This window comes from Diospyros lotus, chromosome 3 (genome assembly GCF_014633365.1).
Source record: "Diospyros lotus cultivar Yz01 chromosome 3, ASM1463336v1, whole genome shotgun sequence".
Lineage (NCBI taxonomy): Eukaryota > Viridiplantae > Streptophyta > Magnoliopsida > Ericales > Ebenaceae > Diospyros > Diospyros lotus.
The window spans coordinates 19,599,980-19,625,112 of record NC_068340.1 but is presented as its reverse complement, the minus strand read 5'-3'; the positions used below and the strand labels follow the sequence as shown (position 1 = coordinate 19,625,112).

Sequence of the window (25,133 nt, the reverse complement as noted above, 5' to 3'; positions counted from 1 at the left end):
ATGTGAGATTGAGATTTGTGAGGGACGATCAATTGTGTAACAACGATGATTACAACTTGATTATGACAAATAAGGAGGGTGTAAAGGAGAAGCAGGTTAGGGGGCGACTGTTGAATCTGCAGCGATCGTGAGCAGATCCAGAGGTTATTGGTCCATCACAATTGTCGGCTTTGATCGGTAATTCAATTGCAAATTAGAGGTACTGAATTTAGGAGAATTGAAGTAGAGCCAACCAGTCCTCGGTTGTAGCGATTTTGAAAGGTGGAACAGGCTAACGATTCTCAGTTGAGAATTTTAGCAATTCCTATTTGAAGTGTGATAGCGAAGCGGAGCTAAGTGACTTTTGATTCTGATTGGAGGTAATGCCCAAACCAGAATTGAAACTATGGCTGAAGGAACAGGGTTGAGGCAATTGGAATCAAGGATGGCGGCTTTGGAGTTCGGAATGACTTAGACGCATGAGGCGATCACCCAAAGCAGGGAGGATGTGGTTACAATTAGAGAGAGCATGTGTGAGGATTTGATGGCCACACGGGAGAGTATATAGCAAGAATTGGAGAGGCATTGGGAGACAATGGAGCAGTATGACCAAAGGATTAACATGTTCAATATACTGTAATCCCTCCCTTAGTTCCGGTTACCACCAGAATTTCCTCCCTGGGCAGTCTTCGATTCGGGCTTGTCTGGTCAGGGCATCCTCCCTAGGCCACAAGGAGTGATAGGACGAAGGAGATGCCAGACATGGAGCAAGGAGTTTAGGTAAGGGAATTAACCCCTTATACTTCTAATTACACTCCTATGCTAAGGTTGGAGATACCATTGTTTGACGGATCAATGCCGAGGTGGTGGATTTGCCAGTGTGAGCGTTTTTTCCAATTTTGCAACGTGGCTGAAAACTAGAGGATTAACTTGGCAACAACTTATCTGAATGATACGATTGATTCTTGGTACCAAGGGGACCAAGTCTAGAGAGACTAATACCAAGTGGATTGATTTTGCTGAGAAACTGTGCAAACGTTTTGGAGAGAGAAATATGGCGAATGTAATTGAGGAATTTAACAAGATAAAGCAGGGAGGATTAGTGGCTGACTATCAGGAGAAGTTTGAGTAGCTAGGACTCTAATGTGGAGCTCCCAACTATCCCTCATGGAGAAATATTTTGTGTCAAGCTTTATTAGCGGCATTAAGGATAAACTAAGGTCCATGGTCAAGATGATGATGCCTGCTATGGTGAGAGAGGCGACAAAGAAGACAAGGTTACAGGAGCCTGCTCTAGAAGCAATCTTTAAAAAACATGAAATCCCACCAGGTAATAATCCTCCCACCAGTTAGCAGTTGGAAGGAAATCCTGAAGTTTACTCTAAGGGGGCATTTGGTACAGGAGAAATTTTAAGATTTCTGGGAATGTTAGGTTAGAAATCTGTATTCCTATATTTGGTACAATTTTTTTATAAAAAGAATCCTGGGAAATATGATTCCCGGGAATGATTTTTAAGTAACTTTCCCACAAAAAGATTTCCATGAGGGGGTTGGGAATCTAAGTTTCCCATGGACTTGGGAATGTTTTTAACATAGAAAAAGACTAAAACACCCCTTACCTTTTTATAACCCCATACAAACATATTATATATATGTAATATATTTATATTAAATATATTATATATACATATATTTATATATTATATATTAAATATAAAAATATATATTATAATATATTTATATTATTTATTATAAAATATTATATATATATTATGTATATATATTATATATATCTGCATATATATACATAATGTGTAAAAAAATAATATTTTTTTGACTTTCTAAAGATGTTGTGGGTCCCAATATTTTATCTAGTAGAAGAAATTTATTATTTTTAAATAAAAAATTAAATAAGGATAATTTTGAAAAAAGAACATGAATTCCCAAGAATATTACATTTAAACCAAACATAGAAATGTAAGATTTTCAAAAAAGAATACTCAATATTCTTGAGAATGTTTAAAGCTAACCAAATATAGAATTGTATAAATTTTGGGAATCAAAGATTTCCAAGAGCATTGCCAAGAATCATGAATTCCAGAAATTTAAAAACTTCTCTCTTACCAAACACCCTCTAACCTTAATGCAATAAAAGATTCTATGCCAGAATAGAGGAGGTAGCTAGGATTGTGCTATAAATGCGGACACAAATTTCGTCCAGGCCACCAATGCAGAAGACTGTTACTGAACATGGAAGGATTAGATGAAAAAGAAGAAAAAGACAAAGAGGTTGTTCTCCAAGAAAAAACTGGTGAGTGCAAGGTGATCACCGAGAAGAAGTTGTAGAAATTATTATAGAAAGGGGCTCAAGAGTCACCATTGTATTTTATATAGGCTATTGAATTCGAAGAAAGGATTGAAGCGGATGAAGAACAAAGGCTGTGAACACTGCTACACTTCAACTCAATGAGGAAAAGCATGGGAGAAAGAAAGAGAGAAGAATACAACAAGTAGTGAAAGCAGGGATTGGTTGAGCTGTACTTGGGGACAAGAACTTTCTTAAGGTGGGGGGATTGTCACTACCCTAAGGGTAACCTAGTCATTATGCTTGTAATACCTAAGCTGTGTTGTTCCTTTCAGTTAGTGCTAGAAACGACTGTACAGTTTAGTTAGACATTATAATTGAAAAGAAGCCTATAAAGAGGTTAAGCAGAGAGGATGAGGGGCATGTTGAAAGTAATACAAAGTTTCTTTTTCCCTCTAAATTTCTCTTTCCCTCTCTTTTCTCTCTCTCAATTCTCCCTTCGGATTTCAAATCCTCCCTCCATTTCTATTCTTCTTCTCAGTTCTTCTTTAATTTCGGAAACTATCCAAGTCTCAGCCTTGAAGCTTGGCAAATGCCTGTGATTCCATGTCTTGATGATATTCTTTTTACCAGCATTGTATCATGGATGCATCATTGAAAGAAAGTGGTAGCTAAGCTTTGTGTACTTTTAATTAAGCTTATATAGGATACGATGGATATGTGCTATATATGCATACTCAAATTATATATTTTTGTTCTGGATTATGTACCTAAACATTATCCTTTCTAATTATTGTTTAGATTATCATTCTCTTCCTCCCCTTTTCCTTTTTTCCCCTCATGCATAACCCTCCAAAAAAACAAGTAAGATTGCCATCCTTTCAATGCTTTGATATTGGCATGATATCAAGGAGGGTGGAGCCAGAGAAAGTGCACTTGCTTTGGGTTTTATTAATTGGTCATGACCCTGCAGTACTTTTTCTGCTCTATACGAGTTTGGCAATGCATTATGCCCCAATATGATCATTTGAGGTGTTGGGCTGTTACAGAGGTGCTGCTTTATTGGCAGATGAGGATGGCAGCACCATGATGTCCCATACAGACCATTTGGAGAGACAAGAGCTTGCATTTGCATCCTTATAGATGATAAGAATAATGTTAGCACCATGCTGAAATTACATTTATTTACTAGTTATTCTAGATGTTGTCTTACCCAGGTGTGAATTAACTGTGCTTACTGCTTTATAAGTGATCTCCATTAGTATTCTTAGGCCCCGTTTGGTATTACTGTAAAATTTTTATTGTTGTAAAAATCACTTTCATGAGAAGCCCTTTTACAAGAATCACTTTTTATAAAAACTAGTTGTCAGCTCCCAGGGACCTTGGTTGGAATTCCTTCGTCCAGTGGACTGTTCGAAGGAGAAAGAATGCAGATAGGAAGAGAAATTAGGGAGAGAGAGAACGGACAGAGAGAGAGAGAGAGAGAGAGAGAGAGAGAGAGAATGACGGAGAGAATGTCAGAATTATGTTAGAATAATTTCATACCCATCCGTTGCAAGGATCAGCTGAATATATAGCTGGATTCCTTGCCCATGTGCGGCTAACCGCATACAGCTAGGGAATGTACAACCCGCCTAAGCAGCAACAAACTTGTACCCCCCTTACAGCATACACTACTGCCTATATTGCTAATAGCTATTTCTCCTTGCCTATTACATTTAATTACTCTATCTCCCTCTCTTTGCTACGCGGATCATGACAATTACCCCTCTCTCCAAAATTTTCTTGTCCTCGAGAAATGTGGAGGAGGTTGGCTACTCTCAGAAATTGGCGAAGCATGTTTGGTAGGTATTCCCATGTGTTGCTATCCGAGTGGAGATGAGACCACTTGATGAGTACTTGAGGAATAGGGGCCCCGTGCTTGTAGATCACCCTCCTATCTAGCACCGCCACCGATTCTTTAATGCTGTCATTGGCACTGGGAAGGTCGGGTAGAGTACGACTTGTTGGTTGAGTCCCTACCGATTTTTTAAGGAGTGCCACATGGAATATCGGGTGGATGTTGGAGCCCTCGGGAAGTTCCAACCGGTATGCTACATTTCCCACCTTTGCAATGATGGGAAATGGGCCGTAGTATTTTGGATTCAACTTGGAGCTGGGGTTTTGCAATAATGCCCTTAAGTGACCTGGTTTAAGCTTCAAATACACCCATTCTCCCACTTGAAATTCTCTTTCACTCCTCCTCCTATCTACAAATTGCTTCATCCAGTTCTAGGAAATAGCATATTCCTTTTTTAGCACCTGTAACGCTTGCTGCCTTTGCTGGAGATAAACATCCAAAGCTGTCACTGTGGAAGAGTCTCCCAAGGATGGTAGTAGAGGCGGTTTATAGCCATAGAGTGCTTCGAAAGGTGACCTTTTTATAGAACTGTGGTGGCTAGAGTTGTACCACCATTGGGCCATGGGAAGCCACTTGTGCCAAGTTCTTGGCTATAGGAAGCAAGAACACCTTAGATACATCTCCAGACACTGATTCACCCTTTCGGTTTGGCCATCGGATTCAGGGTGGTAAGCAGTTGACATATGTAGCTTCACCCCCAGCAGCCCCATTAGCTCCTTCCACAGCAAACTCGTGAAGAACTTGTTGCGATTAGATACTATGGCCTTTGGTGCACCGTGTAGTTTAATTACCTAATCCAAGAACACCTTTGCTACCTCTTGAGCAGTGTAGGGTTGAACTAACCCGATGAAATGGCCATATTTGGTGAACCGGTCTACTATCACCATGATGCAGTCTTTTCCTTCAGATTTGGGGAGCCCTTCAACAAAATCTATTGAGATACTCTCCCATGGTCCCTCAGGTATATTCAAAGGTTGCAGCATCCCTGGTTTGGCTATATTCTCGGATTTGCATCTCTTGCAAGTATCACAGCTTAGAACAAAATCCTTGACATACCTCTTCATCCCTGCCCACTGGAATAGTTGTTTGACCTCGTGATGGGTGTTTTCAATTCCCGAGTGTCCCCCTATGGGGGAGGCATGTAATGCCTCTATTATTTTCTTTCTTAACTCCTCATCCTCGCCTATCACCAGCTTCCCTTGGTACCTGATTACTCCATTGCTCAAACTGTATCCTGGTCTTGAGGCTGGACTTACTACCAACTACTGAAGAAGTTCCTTGGTTCTTCCAGCTTTTTTGTAACTGTCAGCTACCTCTTGGCACCAGTTAGGAACGAGGGTGGTGATTGCCGCTAGACTTCCTTTCTCCAAGCACCTAGATAGCGCATCGGCTGCTAGGTTTTCCTTCCCCTTCCTATATTGGATAACATAGTCCAATCCCATTAGCTTTGTCATCCCCTTCCTTTGTACCTGGGTGTGTAGCTTTTGTTGTAGCAAAAATTTCAGACTTTCATGGTCTGTTTTAATCACAAACCTCCCGCCCTCCAGGTAATGCCGCCATTTCTCCACTGCCATTAATACCGCCAGTAGCTCCTTCTTGTAGATACTTAGCCCAAGATGCCTAGGAGCTAGAGCTTGGCTTAAGAATGCTATCGGCCTCCCTTCCTGAACCAATACTGCCCCGATCCCCTTAGCGCTCGCATCCGTTTCTAGAACAAATGTTTTGCTAAAATTTGGCAGGCTTAAGGTGGGGGTACCTGACTCATAGCATACTTAAGATCTCTAAAAGCTTCTTCTGCCTTGGAATCCCACTGAAATCCATCCTTTTTCAGCAGATTGGTGAGTGGCCGGCTGATCACACCGTAGTCCATTACAAACCGTCAATAGTAGCCGGTTAAACCCAAAAATTCCCTCAGCCCCTTGACATTTTGAGGCCTGGGCCAAGCAACCATGGCTGCCACCTTGCTAGGGTCAGTACTCACACCTATTTTTGATATAATATGCCCAAGATATTCCACCTGCTTTTGTGCAAAGGCACACTTCGACTCTTTAACATACAATTTATTGAATCTAAGGACCTCAAGGGTAGTTTTAAGGTGGGTCAAGTGTTGGGCAAAAGTGGGGCTGTAGATCAAAATGTCATCAAAGAAAACCAATATGAATTTGCGTAAATACGGTTAAAAAATCTGGTTCATTAAGACTTGGAAAGTTGCGGGGGCATTGGTGAGGCCAAATGGCATTACTATGAATTCATAATGCCCTTGGTGGGTTTTGAAAGCTGTTTTAGGGATGTCTTCCAGCCTCATCCTAATTTGATGATAGCCGGATCTTAAGTCGAGTTTGGTGAAAACAGAAGCATCTTTTAACTCATCAAGCAGATCTTCCGCAATTGGTATGGGAAACTTGTCCTTGATGGTCATGGCGTTAAGTTGGCGGTAATCGATACAAAACCGCCATGAACCATCCTTCTTTTTGACAAGTAATACAGGAGATGCGAATGGACTATGGCTGGGTTGTATGATGGATCTTTGTAACATATCCTTGATGAGTTTTTCTATTTCAGTTTTCTGTCCAGGTGGGTAGCGGTAAGATCTTAGGTTAACAGGCTCAGCATTTGGGTTTAAGTTAATGGTGTGGTCAAGTGATCTTTTGGGTGGCAAAGCAGATGGCTCAGAGAAAAGGTCCCTTAATTCAATTGAGAGCATGTTAAGAGAGTCGAGTTCTTGTACCTTCCAGGGCTCATGCGAGCTGCTGTTCACAACCATTGTTAACTCCCCTTCCTACACTCCCTGTTCTTGTGTGAGTTCTATGGCATGTATAGAGAAAAGCTGGGCCACCTGGGAAAGTTTGTTTTTAAACATCCTTTGCAACCTCTTCCTGGAAATCATCTTACACACCCCTGACTCTTGACTGCCTGTTAGGGTCTTTTTCTTCCCATTCTTCTCAAAAGTTACCTCCATTTTATTGAAATCGAAACTGATAGGGCTGACCCCCTTCATCCACCGAACACCACATCACAACCCCCCAGCTTCAATAGCCTCAAGTCTGCCACAAATTCTTCACCGTTCATTTCCCAGCAAAACCCAACACAGGAGGACTGACTCAACTTTATTTCCATTAGCTATTGTTACTGAAAGGGGGGGGGGGGGGGGGGGGGGGAGCTGGAGATCTCACATTCTAACTTTCGGGCCATAGTCTCATCCAAGAAGCTATGGGTGCTCCCACTGTCTATAAGTATCATGACTTGAGCATCACGGGCTCTTCCCTCCACCTTAATTATCTTATTGCTGATTGACCCTTTAAGGGCGTGTAAAGAAATCTCTCATTTGTCTTCTTCATCTGCTTCTGGAGTCCCTTCTACCCCTTCTTCTTCATCCTCCTCTGCTTCTAATATTAACAGTTGCCTTTTACACTTATGCCCAAAAAAATATTTATCTCCACATTTGTAGCAGAGTCCCGCCTGGTGCCTTTGCTCCATCAATCGTCCCCCATTAGCAGGATTTGGAACTGTTGAAGGCAAAGCCAAGACCCCTTTGCCTCGTTGTCCCGTATCCCTTCCAGTGGCCCTGTTTCCCACCTGCCATCCTCCGGTGATGATCCCCTTAACTTGGTTTCTTTGTTTTCTCATCAGCGCTTCAATCGTCATCTCTTGCAGCCTTGCACTATCAGCAACCTGTTCCATCGTCCCCGGTTGCATCATTTTAACCATCGGTCTCACCTCATCTCCTAACCCACTGATAAAACTCGACACAAAATACTCTTCTGTCAAGTGGGGTTGGTGCATGACCATCAACGACCTCAACTCAAATTTGAGCTGATAGGCCTGCACCGTTCCTTTTTGTTTGAGCTTGTTAAATTCCTCGATCACGTCCCTCAAACTCTTGTCTCCAAACCTCGTACAGAGGTCTCTTGCGAATACATTCCATGGACTCCCTTCTTTGGTCGCAAGCCATCCTTGGTACCAGGCGTCCCCCGCTTCATTCAAGTAAGCGGATGCCAAGACAACCTTCTACTGTTCCTGAACTTGGTATAGTGTGAACATTCGTTCACACCTCCTGGTCCACCATCTTGGGTTCTCCCCATCGAATAGTGGGATGTCTAATTTCGGCACCGAGAAGTTCGGCTGATTCCGGTGAGCTTGAACTCCCGGTCCTCTTCCCATCAGGCTTTCTTCCATCATCTTCGGTTCTAATTCAAATTCCGACACCCCAGCATGCAGAGGCTCCATTCCTACCCCAGGAAGGATTGGCTTTGTTCTTTCCCTGGGAGGAAACTCCGTTGAAAGTCTCACTGGTTGTTGCGATGCGAACATTCTCACGAATTGTTGCATCTGCTCCATCAGTTGTCCCCTCAATAGAGCACTCTGCTCCCGGTTTTCTTCTCGCCACCTCTCCATGGTTTGGGTAATTCGATTATCCACTCCCGCTCCTACTGAGGATTCGAGTGTACCCATTCTGGTCTGCATGTCCGCCATGGATGTCGCCACTTGCTGTAGTTGGTTTTCCATTTGTTTCATTCTCGTTCCATCCGCCATGGCGAGGGTAACTACAGCTCCGATCATTTCCCAAGTCGTACTCTGATACCAAAATGTCAGCTCCCGGGGACCTTGGTTGGAATTCCTTCATTCAATGGACTGTTCGAAGGAGAAAGAATGCAGATAGGAAGAGAAATTAGGGAGAGAGAGAGAACGGACACAGAGAGAGAGAGAGAATGAGGGAGAGAATGTCAGAATTCTATTAGAATAATTTCATACTCATTCGTGGCAAGGATCAGTTGAATATATAGCTGGATTCCTTGCCCATGTGCGGCTAACCGCATACAGCTAGGGAATGTACAGCCCACCTAAGCAGCAACAAACTTGTACCCCCCTTACAACATACACTATTGCCTATATTGTTAATAGCTATTTCTCCCTGCCTATTACTTTTAATTACTCTATCTCCCTCTCTTTGCTACGTGGATCATGACACTAGTTTAAGTGTTTTACCAGAACATTTGAAAATGGTTTTAATATTGTCATGTGTTTGGCTAATTAATGAAAAAAAGTACTTTTGACAACGAAATTACCAAAAAGGATATTTACCCAAAGGCTTTTATAGTTTATACTGTTTTGAAATAAAAATGCTTTCAATATATTTTTGCACTAAAAAATATATTTTATTATATTCACGTGTATTTAAAAAAATAGAAAAGGAGCAGTGGTGGCCAGTGAATGAAGCCAGCCGCTACGAAACCCCCATGGCTGGGACCCAGCCATAGGCGTATCACCGTGGTGGCTGCAGCAGCAGTGGCAGGGGGCTCCTGCTGCCACTCGTCATTTTTTTAAAATTTATGTATATAAATATATATACACATAAAATATACTTCTTTAGAATATACATTATCATATATATTTAGTATATGTAGGAAGGACAGTGATTGTAAATTTAAATGTTTATGGATGTTAATTCTGTCCATTAATAATTTAATTTTCTGGTTCTGCTTTTGCTGTCCTTAAAAGCACTTTTAAATTTTAGTCAAATGGTACAAAAAATAGACAAAAGTGCCTCTACTAGTAAAAAAGCGTTTTTCTTCACCACTGCACAGGCAAACAGGCCCTTGGCAAGACAGAAGGTTGCACATCATTTTGATATCTGTACCATGTGTTCTTAATTTAGTTTTTTCCCCGATTTGGCGGCCTATACTGGTGAGTTAGTATCTATGTTGTGCATACTGTTTGAGATTACGAGATACTGATGATATATCTTCTTGCTTGTTTGACAGAATTTGGTGAATAGGATAGAGGAAAGAGATGGAAGATGTGATAACGGCCATTCCCCCGCCTTCAAGGTTTTTTGTGGACGACCTTAACAATTTCACTCCTCCATCACCACCTCTTCCTTCGCCATTCCTGTTGTTCTCCCCCCCTAATTCACATAGACACATCAGCCCTTCACTCCTCATTATTGCCATCTCTTCTTCATCTCTTCATGTTTTCCACCAAGTGTCCTCTAAAACATTAATTGGAACCCTCATCCTTCCCGAGATCCCCTTCTCCGGAAACTCAATTGAACCCTCTCTCGGGGACAAATCCTGCAATATTTATGCTCTCAATAATGGTGATAACTTGATTGTTATTGTCTCTGTCCAGTACCCAATTGCTGCAGAGAGAGCTCATGCAGTCGCAAAATTGCTGATTGGTGAACAGATTGTTCCAGAAAAGGTGTTGATCTTGGATTCAGTTCAGAGTAGAAACTTCAGGGGCAGGCTATCACCAGATGAAACATTGGCCTTCAAGCTTGAAACATCGCAGCAAAGAAATTCTGGGGAGTCACTGCTTCGAGGTGTAGACTATTTTCCATCAGGAAGTGTGGTGGACGGATTAAGTGCTGCCGTATTGGCTAGATGCCAATTGAAGAATATCAAAGGATCTCTTGTTGTTTCATGGCCCGAATTTGGTGGTCCCACGACGTGGTTGGTCAAGTCTTTGCTGCTCAAAGATGTCCTACCTGGCTTGGAATTCGAAATGGATGGCCAGGGTGATGATGTATGGGCCAAATTTGGTCTGGCAAAGGATCTGGCTGCTGATTCTGAGTTATATACATGATAAGTTAGTTTTGCACTGCTCACCCGCCCTTTTAACGTCGCGTACACAATCATCCCCGTTTTCTCTCTGAATTCAGATAATATTCGGAGTTGGCAATTGTGTAACTCTCAAGCAGTAGTTGTGACCTTGTCAAGGCATACCCCTTTTTGCATTTTGGTACAACTTCAAAGTAGCCTCTTTGCTTATCATAATGGGAACTGAGAGAAAAAAAGAAAAGAAAGGCTTCGCTTCTCTCTTGCTTGTATCTGTTGAGATTTTGGTGGGTGGTTTTACCTAAATCTTGCTCTTACCATAACAGAATTTGATGATAGATTGTTAAGATGTTAATTACAACTGTGCCCTCTACATGCATGGCTGATTGTGAGATATTTCAGATTTATTTGAAGGGTTCAGTAGATCAACTTTGAGCAGAACTAGCTACCTGCGTGAGCTTTTTCACATGGACCCATTAATTTTTCTTGATTTGGTCTTCAATGGAGGCTTCTCTGGATTGAGGATCATGAGATTCTAGAAACTTTCAGAGGTTTGAATAAGTCGAACTGAAAATGTATGATTGATTATTACTTGAGATTCCCAGAATAGAGTAGAGAAGTCAGCAAAATGCAAGGGAAAATTTTAATTTCTTGTTTGATAAGGAATATGGTGAGAAACATTTAACGTGTTGATTGAACCTTTTGTTTGCCTTGGGGATCATCCTAAGCATAATATTAATACACACTTGGCTTCTGAAACAAACACCACACATTTTTTAAGGCAAAAAATGCACATTTTGAGTAAAATTCTTAACACTCCCGAGTGCAATTTTGTTCACCCCTTTAATGGGTTGAACATAATCTTTAGTACTTTGAGGGTTAAATATAACGGAGGGGCATATATTGAGGGTTATGTTCATCCCGTTAAAGGGGTGAACAAAATCGCACTCCCCCGAAAAAATAATAATAATAATAATAATTGAAAATTTTAACATGAAAAGCAATAGAAACTATATTTTAATTAATTAGGAAGAAAAACACAATTCTTTGCTATATCTTAATATATGCAAAATGTAACGCCCCATGTCCAAGTGGTTGTGGTTTAGGTTGTATAATAAAAAAAGATTAAATTATGCATTTTATATGGACTGTTAAATTTCTTAGGTATGTTCCGTTGAGATGACATTAATCTAGCACATGATTGTGCTTATTAATATTTTCTCATTAGACATCCAGCTAACAAATTAACTCACTCCACGCCAATAAAATAGTTAGGAAAAATTGGATTATTATCCAATTTATTTATTATTAGTAAACCTTCTGCGTCTTTAAGATTTTCTTACCCAAGAAGTCCAAAGGCAAGTTGGACGGACATTCTTCCTGTGAAAAAGTTGGAAGTGTCAAATATTAGCTGTTCGCCAGAAAATTGCAGAGATTTTGGTTGGGTTGCTTCTCCAAATCCTTTAAGAAATATATACTCATGTATAATGTCAAGAACAAATCCCTCTCTCTCTCTCTCTCTGGTAACTTTTGGGTTTATGGATACCCACCAACCTTACCAACATTAGTTACATCCTCTATTGACTAGAAGCACACACTCAAAACAGCTGAAATCTTCCCACTTGTATATATATCACAGTCCCACCCATCTCCATCTTAATTAATTAGCTCAAGAAAATTTAAAGCTCAACACACTACTACTGCATGAAGATGGCACTGTTATGCTCTGTGCAGTTCTTCATCATGATTAATCTTGTGGTTTTGTCCATTTTCAGCACTAGCTTGCATGCAACTGACCCTCCTTTGACACTGGACTACTACAAATCCACATGCCCTACTGTGCTTGAGATTGTGAGGAAGGACATGGAATGTGCGGTGCAATCGGATCCGCGCAACGCCGCCTTTATTCTCCGCCTGCACCTCCATGACTGCTTTGTTCAGGTTTGTTTGTTAGAAGAAATACGGGATACTAAATGATAAATCTGCGTGTATTGCTTCGAATGAATTGTCTGATAACTGTCATAGAAAGCTATTTATTATAAGGAGAGTTGTATAAACCTATAATATAACTAATAGCTGAAATCAATTCATACCTTGATTTGATTTTACTCTTAATAAGGATGATGGAAACTCAAAATGAGTGCTGAACTACATATTGCCGAAAGTCTTGAAAGATTTTTTCGAAAAAAAAAAGCGCTTAGAATATGTTCGGAAGAAAATTAATTGGCTCTACCGTGGTTTATGATTTATGGTATCTTCTAGAGCTAGAATTGCTTGCTAAAACAAGTACTTGGTTTGAATGAGCTGTTACAGGGCTGTGATGGATCGGTTTTACTGGACGATACGATCACTCTGCAAGGAGAGAAGAAAGCTTCAATCAACAAGCATGCGCTGAACGGATTCGGGATCATTGACAGAATCAAGAACAAGCTGGAGTCTGAATGCCCAGGCATCGTCTCCTGTGCCGACATTCTCACTGTTGCTGCAAGAGATGCAGTTCTTCTGGTACAGATATCCAAGCAAAACTGTGTCAAATTAAGGTAGCATTTTAATGCTATTAATTTGGAGCAGAGATGCTGTGATCATATGGTTTGGTTGTAATATTTGTCTGCAGGTTGGGGGGCCTTATTGGGATGTTCCTCTGGGTAGGAAGGACTCCAAATCTGCAGGCTATGCTCTGGCTGATTTGAATCTTCCAACGGGAGATGAGGGGCTTCTTTCTATCATCTCCAAGTTTATCTACCAAGGCCTCTCAGTCACTGACATGGTAGCTCTTTCTGGTGAGCATCATTCAATCGTACGCCAGTTTGGTTGTGTTTAATATCAGCAAGGCACCAAAAAAAACTTCAGAATATATAACATGAAATATTGAATGTTCCCATAAAACATGAAACTGCAGTCTAATTCGAGATTCATAAAGAGTCAGTTTTTAATACTCGAACATTTTGCTAGCTACCAAACCAAGGCTTGCCCTCCAGTCGATTTGATGCCTTATTCATGTAAAAAGAAACACGATGAACAAGATTCTTGCAGGGAATTCAGGATTCAAACCAGCAACTCTTTTCTATCTTGATGTTGGTTCTTAACACTGCTTGTAACCTGCAGGGGCTCATACAATCGGCATGGGGCGGTGCACGAACTTCCGGGCAAGAATCTATGGCGATTTTGAAGCAACTTCAGGGATGAATCCAATTTCAAAGACATATCTGAGCAACCTGAGATCCATCTGCCCAGCTGCTGGCGGTGGAGACGACAATGAAACCGCCATGGACTATCTTACACCAAACCTCTTCGACAACTCCTTCTACAGCATACTACTGAGAGGGGAGGGGCTGCTAAACTCTGATCAAGAACTCTATTCCAGCGTCTTTGGGGTTGAAACAAAGAAGCTCGTCCAAAAATATGCAGAAAATTCAGTGGCTTTCTTTGAGCAGTTCTCGGAGTCCATGGTGAAGCTGGGGAACATCACAAATCCAGACAGTTTTGTCAATGGAGAAGTTAGGAAGAATTGCAGGTTTGTGAACACATGAGTTAATTGATTTGTTGGTTTTGCAGCAGTGTTTCTTGACAAGAAGTGGCTGAATTGCCACGGATTTGATTTAATGTAGCACAGATGATATTAAAAGCTGAAGTTTGTCTTTTGATGTATCATTCACATTCATTTGGTTGCCTGCTTAAAAGAAAAGTTTGCAGGGTTGTTTCTGGTTGCAACTGTAATGTTGTTTCTTTGTTATTAATTCTATGAAAAGTTGATCAATCTCATGCAACCAAAAAGTCTTGCAGTAGTTAGATCTTGGCCTTGTTAATTCTATGCAATACCCGTTAAACTAACTCAAATAATAATAACATATTAAACTTTTGTCTCACTATATATATATCATGAAATCAATTACATTAATTCCAACTCATTACTCTCATTGAATACCATGAACCCTTTGTTCAACTAGAGGGGAGGAGAGAGAAGATGAAGCAACCCATCGAGAGATTGTCTCCATTGAAAGATCGAGAAAGGGGGAAAGGGTTTTAAAATTCAAGGGAATTTCGATTCTATTTTTTATTTTAATTGTTGTATTGATCGTGTTACCATATTCGAATTCTTTTTCAAAAGAAGTTTAGAAAAGAGAAAAAAAAAAAACTCCTTTTAATTCTTTTTATAGATGGAGGTGATAATTGACCAAATATATTTTTTCCTTTATATTTACCTATACCCCTTTTTAGATACCCAATACTCATATTTGCATCAGTACTCCTCGGATAATGCAGTCTCTATTCTCATGCCCATTAAGTCATGAATATTCATCAAGATTTAATATACATGTAAATATACAGGAGATCAGGGTTTTTGCAACTTTGGTTTTCAACTTTGTTTTTTTTCTTTTTTTTTTTGGAGGGGGGGGGGGGGGGGGGGGGGGGGGCGTTTATAATTTGTTTAACTTCATAGATTGGTGGGTCCATAGGAAGTTGCTTGCTTGAGCTTAATTGATGAGTAATGAGAATTTGATCTGTCCTAGTTTAATTATAAACATCATAATAAAAGCATATACAATAAAATAAAAACAATTATTTATACTAATATATACAAAGAGAATAACAGTGAGAGAAAATTCTTTATATACCTTACCTATACCTACACAGATTTTAAATTTCTTTATCCGCAGCTGTCCTGTTCCTGTTGAATAAAATTTCAAGTCCATGACCCCAAACAAACCTGATTTGCCCGACATAGAAATTGCCTCCCTATTTACAAATTCAAAGTGTAAATACCATAAATCAAGAATAATGCTATTTTGAAGGGGAAAAAATGTATATTACTGCAAAGAAACCCCCATAGTTCAGCTCCAATGGGCTGTAAATGGGCCGATCCCACAGTTCATATTAAGTGTTTTTGCCAAATACTTGGTGATATGGATGATTGTTGAGACAAGACACATTTTGTACTTGGTTATTCTGGAAATTTTACCTTTGCATTCCTTCTTTTTGATGTTTATTAATAAAGGGGAAAAAGAGTTTTGGTGAGTTTTTGATGTTTCCATTTGTCATATATCTATGCATTCTTTAAGCTTTTTGTAGTTTTGGGATCCTCATAGCAATCTTCAAACCCATGTGTGTTTTGAACTGCCTCTTCTTCCTACAAGAAAGAAGAGTGAAATCTAGTCTCTCAATAGATCCTCGGACACTCAAGTTAATCAGTGTGTTAAAAAATAATGTAATAGTAATGCAATAAATACATAATAAATGTTGTACTTGAATGCTTGGACATTGGGCCTTTTTATAGGTAGTCTGTGAGATCAATGTGACCAAGATAAGGCCATAGACTATCGGATATGATCCTTAGAGACCAAGTAGATCGATTATGGGCCCAACCTTAGGCCCTAGCTTGCCATATTGTAAGTTTGGGATTGTCTAATGTCAAGCCTTGGGGTAGGCCAAACCTTTTGGGCTCTCTCTAACTTGAGGTTTGTTATGAGGTTCCCTAGGAAAATCAAAGATAAAAATCTTAAAATCCTTAGAAATATTCCAAGTAGGTTGAAAACTTGGATGACCTCAAGGAGTCTTTCGGGGCAAGAGTCTCCCGAAGTCTCCGGAAAGGTTTAGCCATAGCATTTCCAAGGCCTAAGACTTATTCAGAGTCTCCCTAGCCCAAGCCATTAGATGGCTTTGAAGTCTTCGAACCCACCCAGAGGATACTCATTGGGGGACTTTAACCCCAAAGAAACCTCTAGGCCCTTCGACCTTATCCAATGCATCTTTCTTGAATAGTTGGGAGACCCATATCAGCATGCCACGTGTCACGTGAACCCCACTACCAAGTGTCTATAAATACTCGCCCATTCCACAGCAAATAGACCTTTTTGGATCCTATGATACCTCTCTCTCTCTCTCTCTCACACACACACACACACACACACACACACACACATACACACACACAAACTCTAGACCCGATGACTTAGACCCCAAACCCTTTAAGAGATAACCCATCAAAAGACTCCCATCTAAAGCATACATACAACATACATTCACACTCATACTTCAAGACACCATTATCTGACTTAGGCATCAGAGGGTCCACATGGGGAATATCCTCGCATGCCTTCTAATTGTCTCTGCGTTGTAGATCCTTCTGGAGACCCTGCAGAAGACCAGCTATCCAAATACTCTTTGAGGAGCAAGGCCCCTAAAGATTCCCAGAAGCCACTCGGAGACTCCCCATGTCATCTTAGCTCTCCTAGACAACGAATTGAGCCTAACATCTATTGACCCTCATGGGTGCCTCGGACCTTGTGACTCTGCCTGGACCCTTCTTGAGTTGTTCTTTAAGACAAATAAATTTAATTGTTGTAATTAGGAATCAACAATTTAGCGTTGTCTGTGGGAAACGAGCAAGAAGTCATCCTCCATGACAGAGCCTGTAAGGTTCATGTGTGCAAGGACGTCATCCCAGTTTGGGAGCCCTTTACAATGCCCCTACCTAGGCTTGTAGTGCCTCCCAATGAATTATGCTCCAAATCCTTCTGTGAGGAACAAGGGAGATTTCACAAGGCTTTTCTCCTACTATTACGAGCCTTCCAAGGCTTTCCCCTTACTATTATGCCAGCCCTCAGGGGAAAAACGTACATCCCCCCTCTTGTTTCATGAGTGTTATTCTGTTCAGTCGACCGAGAACTAGTCGAGGAAGGTGGGAAGGGCTGGGGGATGTGACTCTCATTATGTTTTTTCTAAGATTGAACTTGATGATAAAGGTTGTTATTCCTAGCAATGTTGGTCCCCGAGGAAAAGCGTCACCCTGAAGTCATTCAAAAGTGGAACAACATCTTCTTCGGGCTGCTTGGGTCGGTCAATTTTGTAATAACCAAGAATTTTATAAAATCATATGTTTGAGGAAATAGGATATTCCCCAAAGGATTATGAAAGTCCTGAGGTAATAGTGCAGTTTTTGAACTAGGGTAAAAATGCAATTTCCAAAAAGTTTGGGGTAAGAATGCAATCTTTGAAAGATTCAGGTGAAAGTGTGATAGCACAAAGGCTTAGGCTAAAGTATAAAATGCAAAAGCTTTGGGACAAAGTATAAAATGCAAAAGCTTCGGGCCAAGGTATAATTGTTGAAAACCTGTAACGGGGTCGTTGGAGAAATGAACTCGCTAAACAGATCATTAGAAGTCATGATGAGGTTCACAAATCAAGGTGCATAGGTAGTAGGGTGTGTGGAAGAAAACTATTAGCCATTTAAAGTCATGATGAAGCCCCATTAATGACCCTGAGGTGGCGATACGGGATTGGTCGGAAAACTCTATAAATAGGGCTCAAGTTTAACTTAAAGCATACCATTGGAATTTGAGACAAAACTAGGCCAAATTGAGAGGGTTAGAGGCGAGGGATATTGTAATATCCCAAATTTTCTAAAGGGATCAAGAGTAATTTTAACATGGACCATAGGTGAAGTTATCAAAAGATTAAGGACTTAAGTGTAATTTCTTACAGTTATAAGTACCGAATCGATTGTAGGGAATGTCCCGGGGTGTAATTGTCTAAGAAAAATGATATGTATCGATGAGCGTTCTGAGATAGGATTTATAGTATTAAAAGAAATCCGAATTGAGATGATTTTCTGTACAGCTAAAATACAATTTCGATTCAGGTTGAAAAACCAAATCATTGTAGGGGTCTCCCGGGAAGTCAACGGAACCCTAAGGGGGCTCCGATTTTTCGTAATGATCAACCCTGAGGTGGTTTCAAAATGAATCAATAGCCCGGTGGGGACACTGGGGTAAAATTATCCTTATCGAGTAAGTTATGAATTATTAATTTTGGATTTTCGGTATCGTAATGCAAATTAATTTGACGTTTGAGGATGTAAATGCAATTAGAGAATTATCTAAATGAAATAGAGATGAAGTTTGGAATTTAAATGTGTAATTTTTTCTATTATTATGGGATAATATAAAGTGATATATATATATATACATATATAGTTGTGCATGTATGTGAGTGAGGCGGCTGAAAGTTGCAAAGTTGCTGCAAGCTAGAAAACTAATTGTAGACAAGATTGAGGGAATTTAGCAATAAAGTTTGGAGTGATTTGAGGGAGAAAGATTAGTGTATAATATATATATATATATAGAGAGAGAGAGAGGGGGGGGGGGGAAATGAAGAAGAAGAGTGAAGTAGAGAGTTCATGAGAGCTGGGAGTCGAGAGATCGCGAGAGAAAGCTGAAGCAGAGCAACATCAAACTTGGCGTCGAGAGTGTGGTTGGTTGGCTGGATTGGTGGCCAAGATGGTGGCCGAAAACGGACGCAGCAAGCAGCTGTGACGTTCCAACAAGGCCGGTAAGGCGAGGCAGCAACCGAAAATGGCTTGGAAATGCTGAAATCGGCCATGGCAGCCACAACAAAGCTGTAACACCCCGCCTTCCAGGGCATTAATATATGCTAGGATTTTTTTTATATACATCAAACATAAACCAAAGATAAATCCTCAACATAACCTTTATAAATTAACACTCCCAAACATAGCGAAGGAATGATACACTGTAAACATAAGCGAAAGCAGGATCAGAACCTGTAAGAAATCTCGAAAACATAACATACGTGGGTACATACACATCGATCACCCCAATATAATATTAAAAATATTGTTAAAACCTAAACAATACAACCGAATGTAATAGATGGTCCTAGCCCCGCATGGGGCCCACAAAATTTTCCTTCAAGCTCATGCCTCGATCACTTCCTTACCTTTCCAGCCACTTGTCTCGCTTGGAATGTGGAATATTCTAGGAACATAGTCCAATATTAGAAGATGAAATCTTCTAAGTAAGGGTTATATAAGCATGAATGAATGAATGATGCATGAACATTTGTAAACAGATACCCTAGTGTAACTTCCCTGACCCACCAGCCTGGCACGGAACCCTAGGCAGAATCCCAAACCTCTGTAGGATAAGCCTAATGTTGTTCCATCAATTGTCCTTGGAGAATTACGGTTACGCTCTTAGGGTGACATCTTAATCCCATGCACGAGTTTCAATATAACAATAATATCGTGTCATGCATATATCATGACTTCCCCTACAACAGTATATGAACGAATATGACGAAAATGATCATAACATATGTAAATCTCATGCATAGAAAGGTAATCATATCGTATATGGGTTATAGGGACAAAACCACTCACCTTTCACAATGTTTGGGTTACCTCGAAAAGTGTGCACCTGCCTTAGTTTTCGTGCCAAACTTCAAAATTCGCACCAATTGTTTCACCTCAAGTCCCAAAGTACCCTAGGCAAGATATTTACTTAAATAATCAATAAAAACTATTTTTCCTTAATTTTCTTTCTTTTTTTTTTTTCTCTTTTTTTCTCCAATTATTCTCTATAATAATCCAAAATAAATACCTACATAGATATTTTTTCCAAATATTTTTCAATGATAAATCCTAAAATATTTTTCTTAGCATTCTAAAAAAAATTACAAAAAAATATAAGCCCGCACGAAGCCCACGCGCCGGTCGTCTTCTCTGGCGACGGCATACTGGAAAACTAGGATTTTTACACCTAGACAATCTACAGGATTAATCGATCCTAATGGTACCTGAATCAGCTTGAAATGAGGTCGAGAAGAGGCTCAACGCAGAGCTCGAACTCTCGGTCAGGCGGTCCGCCTAGGTTTCTGGCAAGGCCTCCGATCTCCTTCATTTCTGCTTCGTTGCTCACCAAATGCTCCAGAATGCTTCTTCTACTTATGGGAAACAAAATCCGTCTATCCTTAGCTCTCAATTCGATAAAAAATGCCCTCGATTTGAGCTTCCAACTTTTGAAAATTTTAGCTTTTTCGAGCTTTATTTATATGCGAAAATCGAGCCCTAAAACAACAACTTTCGCTTCAACCAAAGCCACTAGTGTCTCCCCAAGCCTTAGATCACCCAAAACCCACCGAAAGCAACTCAAAAGCTTGCTTTAAACGATCCATTTTCTGGCCACTTTCGGCCGAAAGGTTTGTCCATTTTCGGCCATTCTAAGGCCGATTGACGGCCAAGATTGGTTCTAGGGTCTTGCCTTGAGGTCCCTTGCCACTTTCTCTAGCCTCCCATGGCCGAATTCAATGATGGGATGGAGCTTGGTCAGCCATGGCTTCCAAGCTCTTTTAAAAATTACACTTTCACCCCCTCTCATTCTTGAATTGCATTTTGGCTCTTTCCACAAGGGCCTTGGGTTTTCCAACATTACTATTAAGACCCTTACATTCTAAATTTCTCATTTGACCCCTGAGATTCCAGGAATTACGTCATTTCGACCTCTCTCTGATAATTTTAAAAAATTGCACTTAGGCCCGAATCTTCATTTTGGCCATAAACCTTTTTGTTTCTTCTTGAAACCACTGAAGGGTTATCCTATATACCGAATATGAATCCCCTTAAGGTTATGTTGACTTTTTAGAAGCCTCTTGCGACAATTCAATTTTTCAGCCCAATCCAAAGCTGTACCAAAAATTGTCTCTGATCCAATTTCTCTTAATGTTAAAAATCATTTCTCGAGATGCTCGTTAGAGATATTCCTATTTCCTCAAACATTTAATCTTTAGGGTACTCCCTTCGACTGATTCGGTATATTTTTTAGGCTTTTTCAAATGCCAATTTTCCTTGAATTTTCATTTTTCTTTTAAAATAATAACCCAAAGTTCTTGTGTATTACAAAAGCTATCGTGCGGTAGCCATGGAAACGAACGATGAGCAGGGGAGAGGCCATGGTGGCGGCCAGTTGTAGGAGCAGCAACCACCGAGCTGCTGAGGGTGTGCGATGGTGACCAGTGAGGTTGGTGGTGGTTGGCGGAGGCTCGACGATGGCGCGAGGCAGCGGCTGGGCATAGCACAGGGGCGGTTCACGTAGGAGTTGTAGGGGAGACGCACTAGAGAAGATGAAGTGGATATGAAGAAAAAAAAAAGAAAAAAAAATGTGGAGAAAAATTTTGGAGGCTAGAGGAGTATTCCGAAGCTAGAAAATTGATCGGACACATTTTTGAATGTCAGGGCACGCATATTGAGGAAGTCTAAGAGGCTAAGTCAAGGTAAGTAAAATTTTTTAAAAAATTTTAAAAATTCAGGAATGTTATTTTATGAATTGTTATAGTGAAATATTTGAGAAATATTTATTTTGGATTTATTGAGGAAAAATAGGAAGAAATAGAGAGAAAAATAAAGAAAATATAAGAAATTATGGAAAAATAGGTTTTAATGTTTATTTAAACAAATATGATGATTAGGGTGCTTTTAGGCTTAAGTCGAAGCGACTTGTGTGAATTTTGATGTTGGCACACAAATCGAGATGATTCACCTATTTCAAGGCAAGGCGCGAATATCAATGTAGTCTGATAAGCTTGAGAAGGTAAGTGGTTTGACCCAAAACTTTATTTTAAGTAAATGATTTTATCATGTTGTCATGTCTTGATGTGAATATGTTCATGTAGATTGCATTTACATGTATTGATGATGAAATATGCATATGTACACGATGATATTATTGATCATGTATTCGCATAAAGGTTTGAGAGTACAGGCCGAGACCGCTGCTCTTTCAAAGGTGCACCCATACACCTTGGCCTGGTAAGAAGGCTGTGAAAATGAGGAGTAGCAATAAGGTACGGTCGGCTCAAACTGAAATGAAATAGAAAAGGACATTTTGCATCCATGCACGAGATATATTTATTGTTCCCTCACTTATATGATTCATCATCTAACTTGGACTTTGCCCCTGAAATATTCAAACGTTCCAGATGGAGATTGTAGTAGAAACGAGGATGAATGAGGCATGAAATGACACTTAACAAAGTGTATAATGAATTGAATGTATGTTATGTAGCCCATATATTTAAGTTTTGCTACTTCGAATTCTGAAGGTTTTGAGGAATGATGATGTATAATCTTATTTATTGGAAATGAGGATGTAAGAATTGGTTTACGATTAATGTTAAGATGTTAGGTTTGATTCTAGCTTCCACATTTGATATTGATATGCCCTGCAAACTTGGAGAGTTACAAAACCTAAAATAGTTGCGAGACATGGACATGAAGCCCAAGGGCCCAACGGGTTGTAGGAGATCAAGGAAACAAGCCGAAGGAGCAAGAGGTGGAGCCGAGACCAAGTGGGGAGGACCCACTCGATTATGCCAAGTGAGTACGACACTACTTTGGTTTTTTGGGCGTAACTCTCTCATACGAACTCCAATTGAGGTAATTCAAAATCTTATGGAAATCCAAGAGAATTATCTACAAATTTTATGTTTTGAGTTTTGAGAGATTCCAGTTTAATCAAGGTGTAAATCTGGTTCTAAGTTGATGCACCTGCACTATTAAGGCTCAGAGTCAAGTATTGAAGGAAGATGGATCCGAACCAAGACAAAAGGAAAAAAGAAGGCATAAATGATTGGCCCCCCACTCGGTCATGGAGAGACCAATTTCCCCTCACTTTTCATGACCCACTCGGTTATGCCGAGTGGGTACGACACTGCTTTGATTTTTTGGCCATAACTTTTTCATACGAGCTCCGATTGAGTTGATTCAAAGTCCTATGGAAATCAAGGTGTAAATCGGGCATGAAGTTGAGGTACGGGAACCACTCAAAACCAAACCAAGGAAAAGGGCAAAAGAAGGCATGACCAAGTGGCCCCCCACTCGGTCATGGTCAAGTGGGCTTGGGTCAATCTCTCATCTTTTCCCTCTCGAATGGGACGCGAAATCATCGAAACAAGCTACGAGATTCTCGCCCTGATTGTCACACGTCTCCTCTCTCTCTCCTCCGCTATAAATAGGAGACCATGCCTTCATCACAAGGTATGCACTCTTGGGCCCCTCAACACAATTCCATATTGTTGGCTCTTAAGAACTAACTTAGGCATCGGAGGGTTTGCGCGGGGACCCCTACCTGCGCCCTAACGTTGCTCTCGTTTTGCAGGCCACTCGGTTATGAAGGCCACTCAGTTATAAGGCCACTCGATTATGAAGGCCACTCAGTTATGAGGCCACTCGGTTATGAGGGCTACTCGGTTATGAGGGCCACTCGGTTATGAGGCCACTCGTCACCTCAGGTCACTCGGTTATCTTGGGCCACCAAATCATCAGCCCACCAGATCATTAGCCCACCAGATTGCCAAGACCCACATGATCATCCAGACCCACGTGATTGCCAAGACCCATATGATCATCCAGACCCATGTGATCATCAAGACCCACGTGATCATCTAGACCCATGTGATCATCAAGACCCAAGTGATCCAGCAAGATCCACGTGATCATCAAACCCTCAGCGCACTTTGGTGACAAGACCCTCATCGTACCTTGGCGACAAGACTCTCGGGACACTTGACTCTCAGAACCCTCAAGACTCACAAGTCCCTAGAAACTCCTGTGGTCAACCACGCACCTTACATTCTCCCACGTAAAAAAAAAAAAAATAGATTGTTGTATTTTGGCAACAACAGATATGTATGATGATTCTCTTTCGAGATAGATGTATGGAAATTTTGGGTTGGATATAAAGAATGATACGGTTTAGTATTAGTTTTAAATAGAAAAAAAAATTTATCCCAGAATTGTCCCAAATTATAACATGCTCGAGAAAGTGGGGTGTTATAGATATGTTCTTAAGAGTGAGGGGAAAATTCTAGAAGAAGAAAGAGTGAAATCGGTGAAGAAACAAGGGAGGAAAGGGCCTCGCCAAAAAATTTAAAGGTTTGCCAAAATTTGGGCTGAAACTACCAGAAAACAACTAGGTAAGTCCGATCTAAGTTTATATTTCGGTAGAGGGGGGAGGGAAGAAGCCATTGGAACAAACGAAGGTCGAATTAGAGTTAAAATAAGTGAGAAAATAACAAAAAATTGAGAGACTATTATGTCGTTGCCGGATAAGACAACCGACACGTGCAGGCATGTGGCTTGTCTTCCTAGGGCGCATGTGGGAGCGTGGCTGCTCCTTTCCCTCTACAATTTTCCAAAAAATTAAAATAAATTATTTAAAATAAGTCTATGTAATAATATTTGGTATTTGATTACAAAAACTTGTGTATTCTGCAAAAAACCCAATTCCGCTCTCTTTGAACAATACACCTAAAAGGTAAAACAACAAGTTGAGTGGTTCATGCATACTATTTGTGACATCTCAGACATTTTTTTGGTTCATTTGTATGGTTTGTGACTTACATATCATGTTTTTCCTTTACCGAGCATATTATTTTCTTTTACCATGCGTCAAGGCATTTTTGTGGCTAGTTGGTGGGTTATCATGTGTGATCGTACTCTCGGTGGGGCTGAGGAATTTGGACATCCCAATCACATGCCCTCAGTGGGGCTACCCTCGGTGGGGCTAGGGAGTTTGGACATGATGACTGGCGGGGATGA

General features: G+C 40.4%; 2 protein-coding genes across 5 annotated transcripts in view; both read left to right on the top strand.

Moving 5' to 3' along the window:
- The window catches only part of LOC127797280 (uncharacterized), a 30,719-nt gene extending 19,617 nt beyond the window's left edge, over positions 1-11,102 (top strand). For 2 of the 4 annotated variants that reach the window (XM_052330039.1, XM_052330040.1), the window contains exons 2-3: positions 9,770-9,869; positions 9,947-11,102. In XM_052330039.1, the coding sequence (XP_052185999.1) occupies positions 9,975-10,769 (795 nt within the window). In that variant the 5' untranslated portion in view covers positions 9,770-9,869; positions 9,947-9,974 and the 3' untranslated portion in view covers positions 10,770-11,102. The remainder of the gene's footprint in view (positions 1-9,769; positions 9,870-9,946) is intronic. The other 2 variants (XM_052330036.1, XM_052330038.1) reach the window with 1 other exon arrangement.
- A 1,278-nt stretch (positions 11,103-12,380) lies between these two features.
- Positions 12,381-14,503, top strand: LOC127797279 (peroxidase 11). The gene is made up of 4 exons (XM_052330035.1): positions 12,381-12,682; positions 13,055-13,246; positions 13,356-13,521; positions 13,847-14,503. The coding sequence occupies exons 1-4, from the start codon at positions 12,446-12,448 to the stop codon at positions 14,269-14,271; spliced, it is 1,020 nt and encodes a 339-aa protein (XP_052185995.1). The 5' UTR covers positions 12,381-12,445; the 3' UTR covers positions 14,272-14,503.
- The last annotated feature ends 10,630 nt before the right edge of the window (positions 14,504-25,133 follow it).

Coding starts and splice junctions, on each gene's coding strand:
- LOC127797279 (XM_052330035.1), top strand. CDS start 12,446: ATGAAGATGGCACTGTTATGCTCTGTGCAGTTCTTCATCATGATTAAT. Junction 12,683..13,054: donor TCCATGACTGCTTTGTTCAG/GTTTGTTTGTTA, acceptor GAGCTGTTACAG/GGCTGTGATGGATCGGTTTT. Junction 13,247..13,355: donor CAAGAGATGCAGTTCTTCTG/GTACAGATATCC, acceptor ATTTGTCTGCAG/GTTGGGGGGCCTTATTGGGA.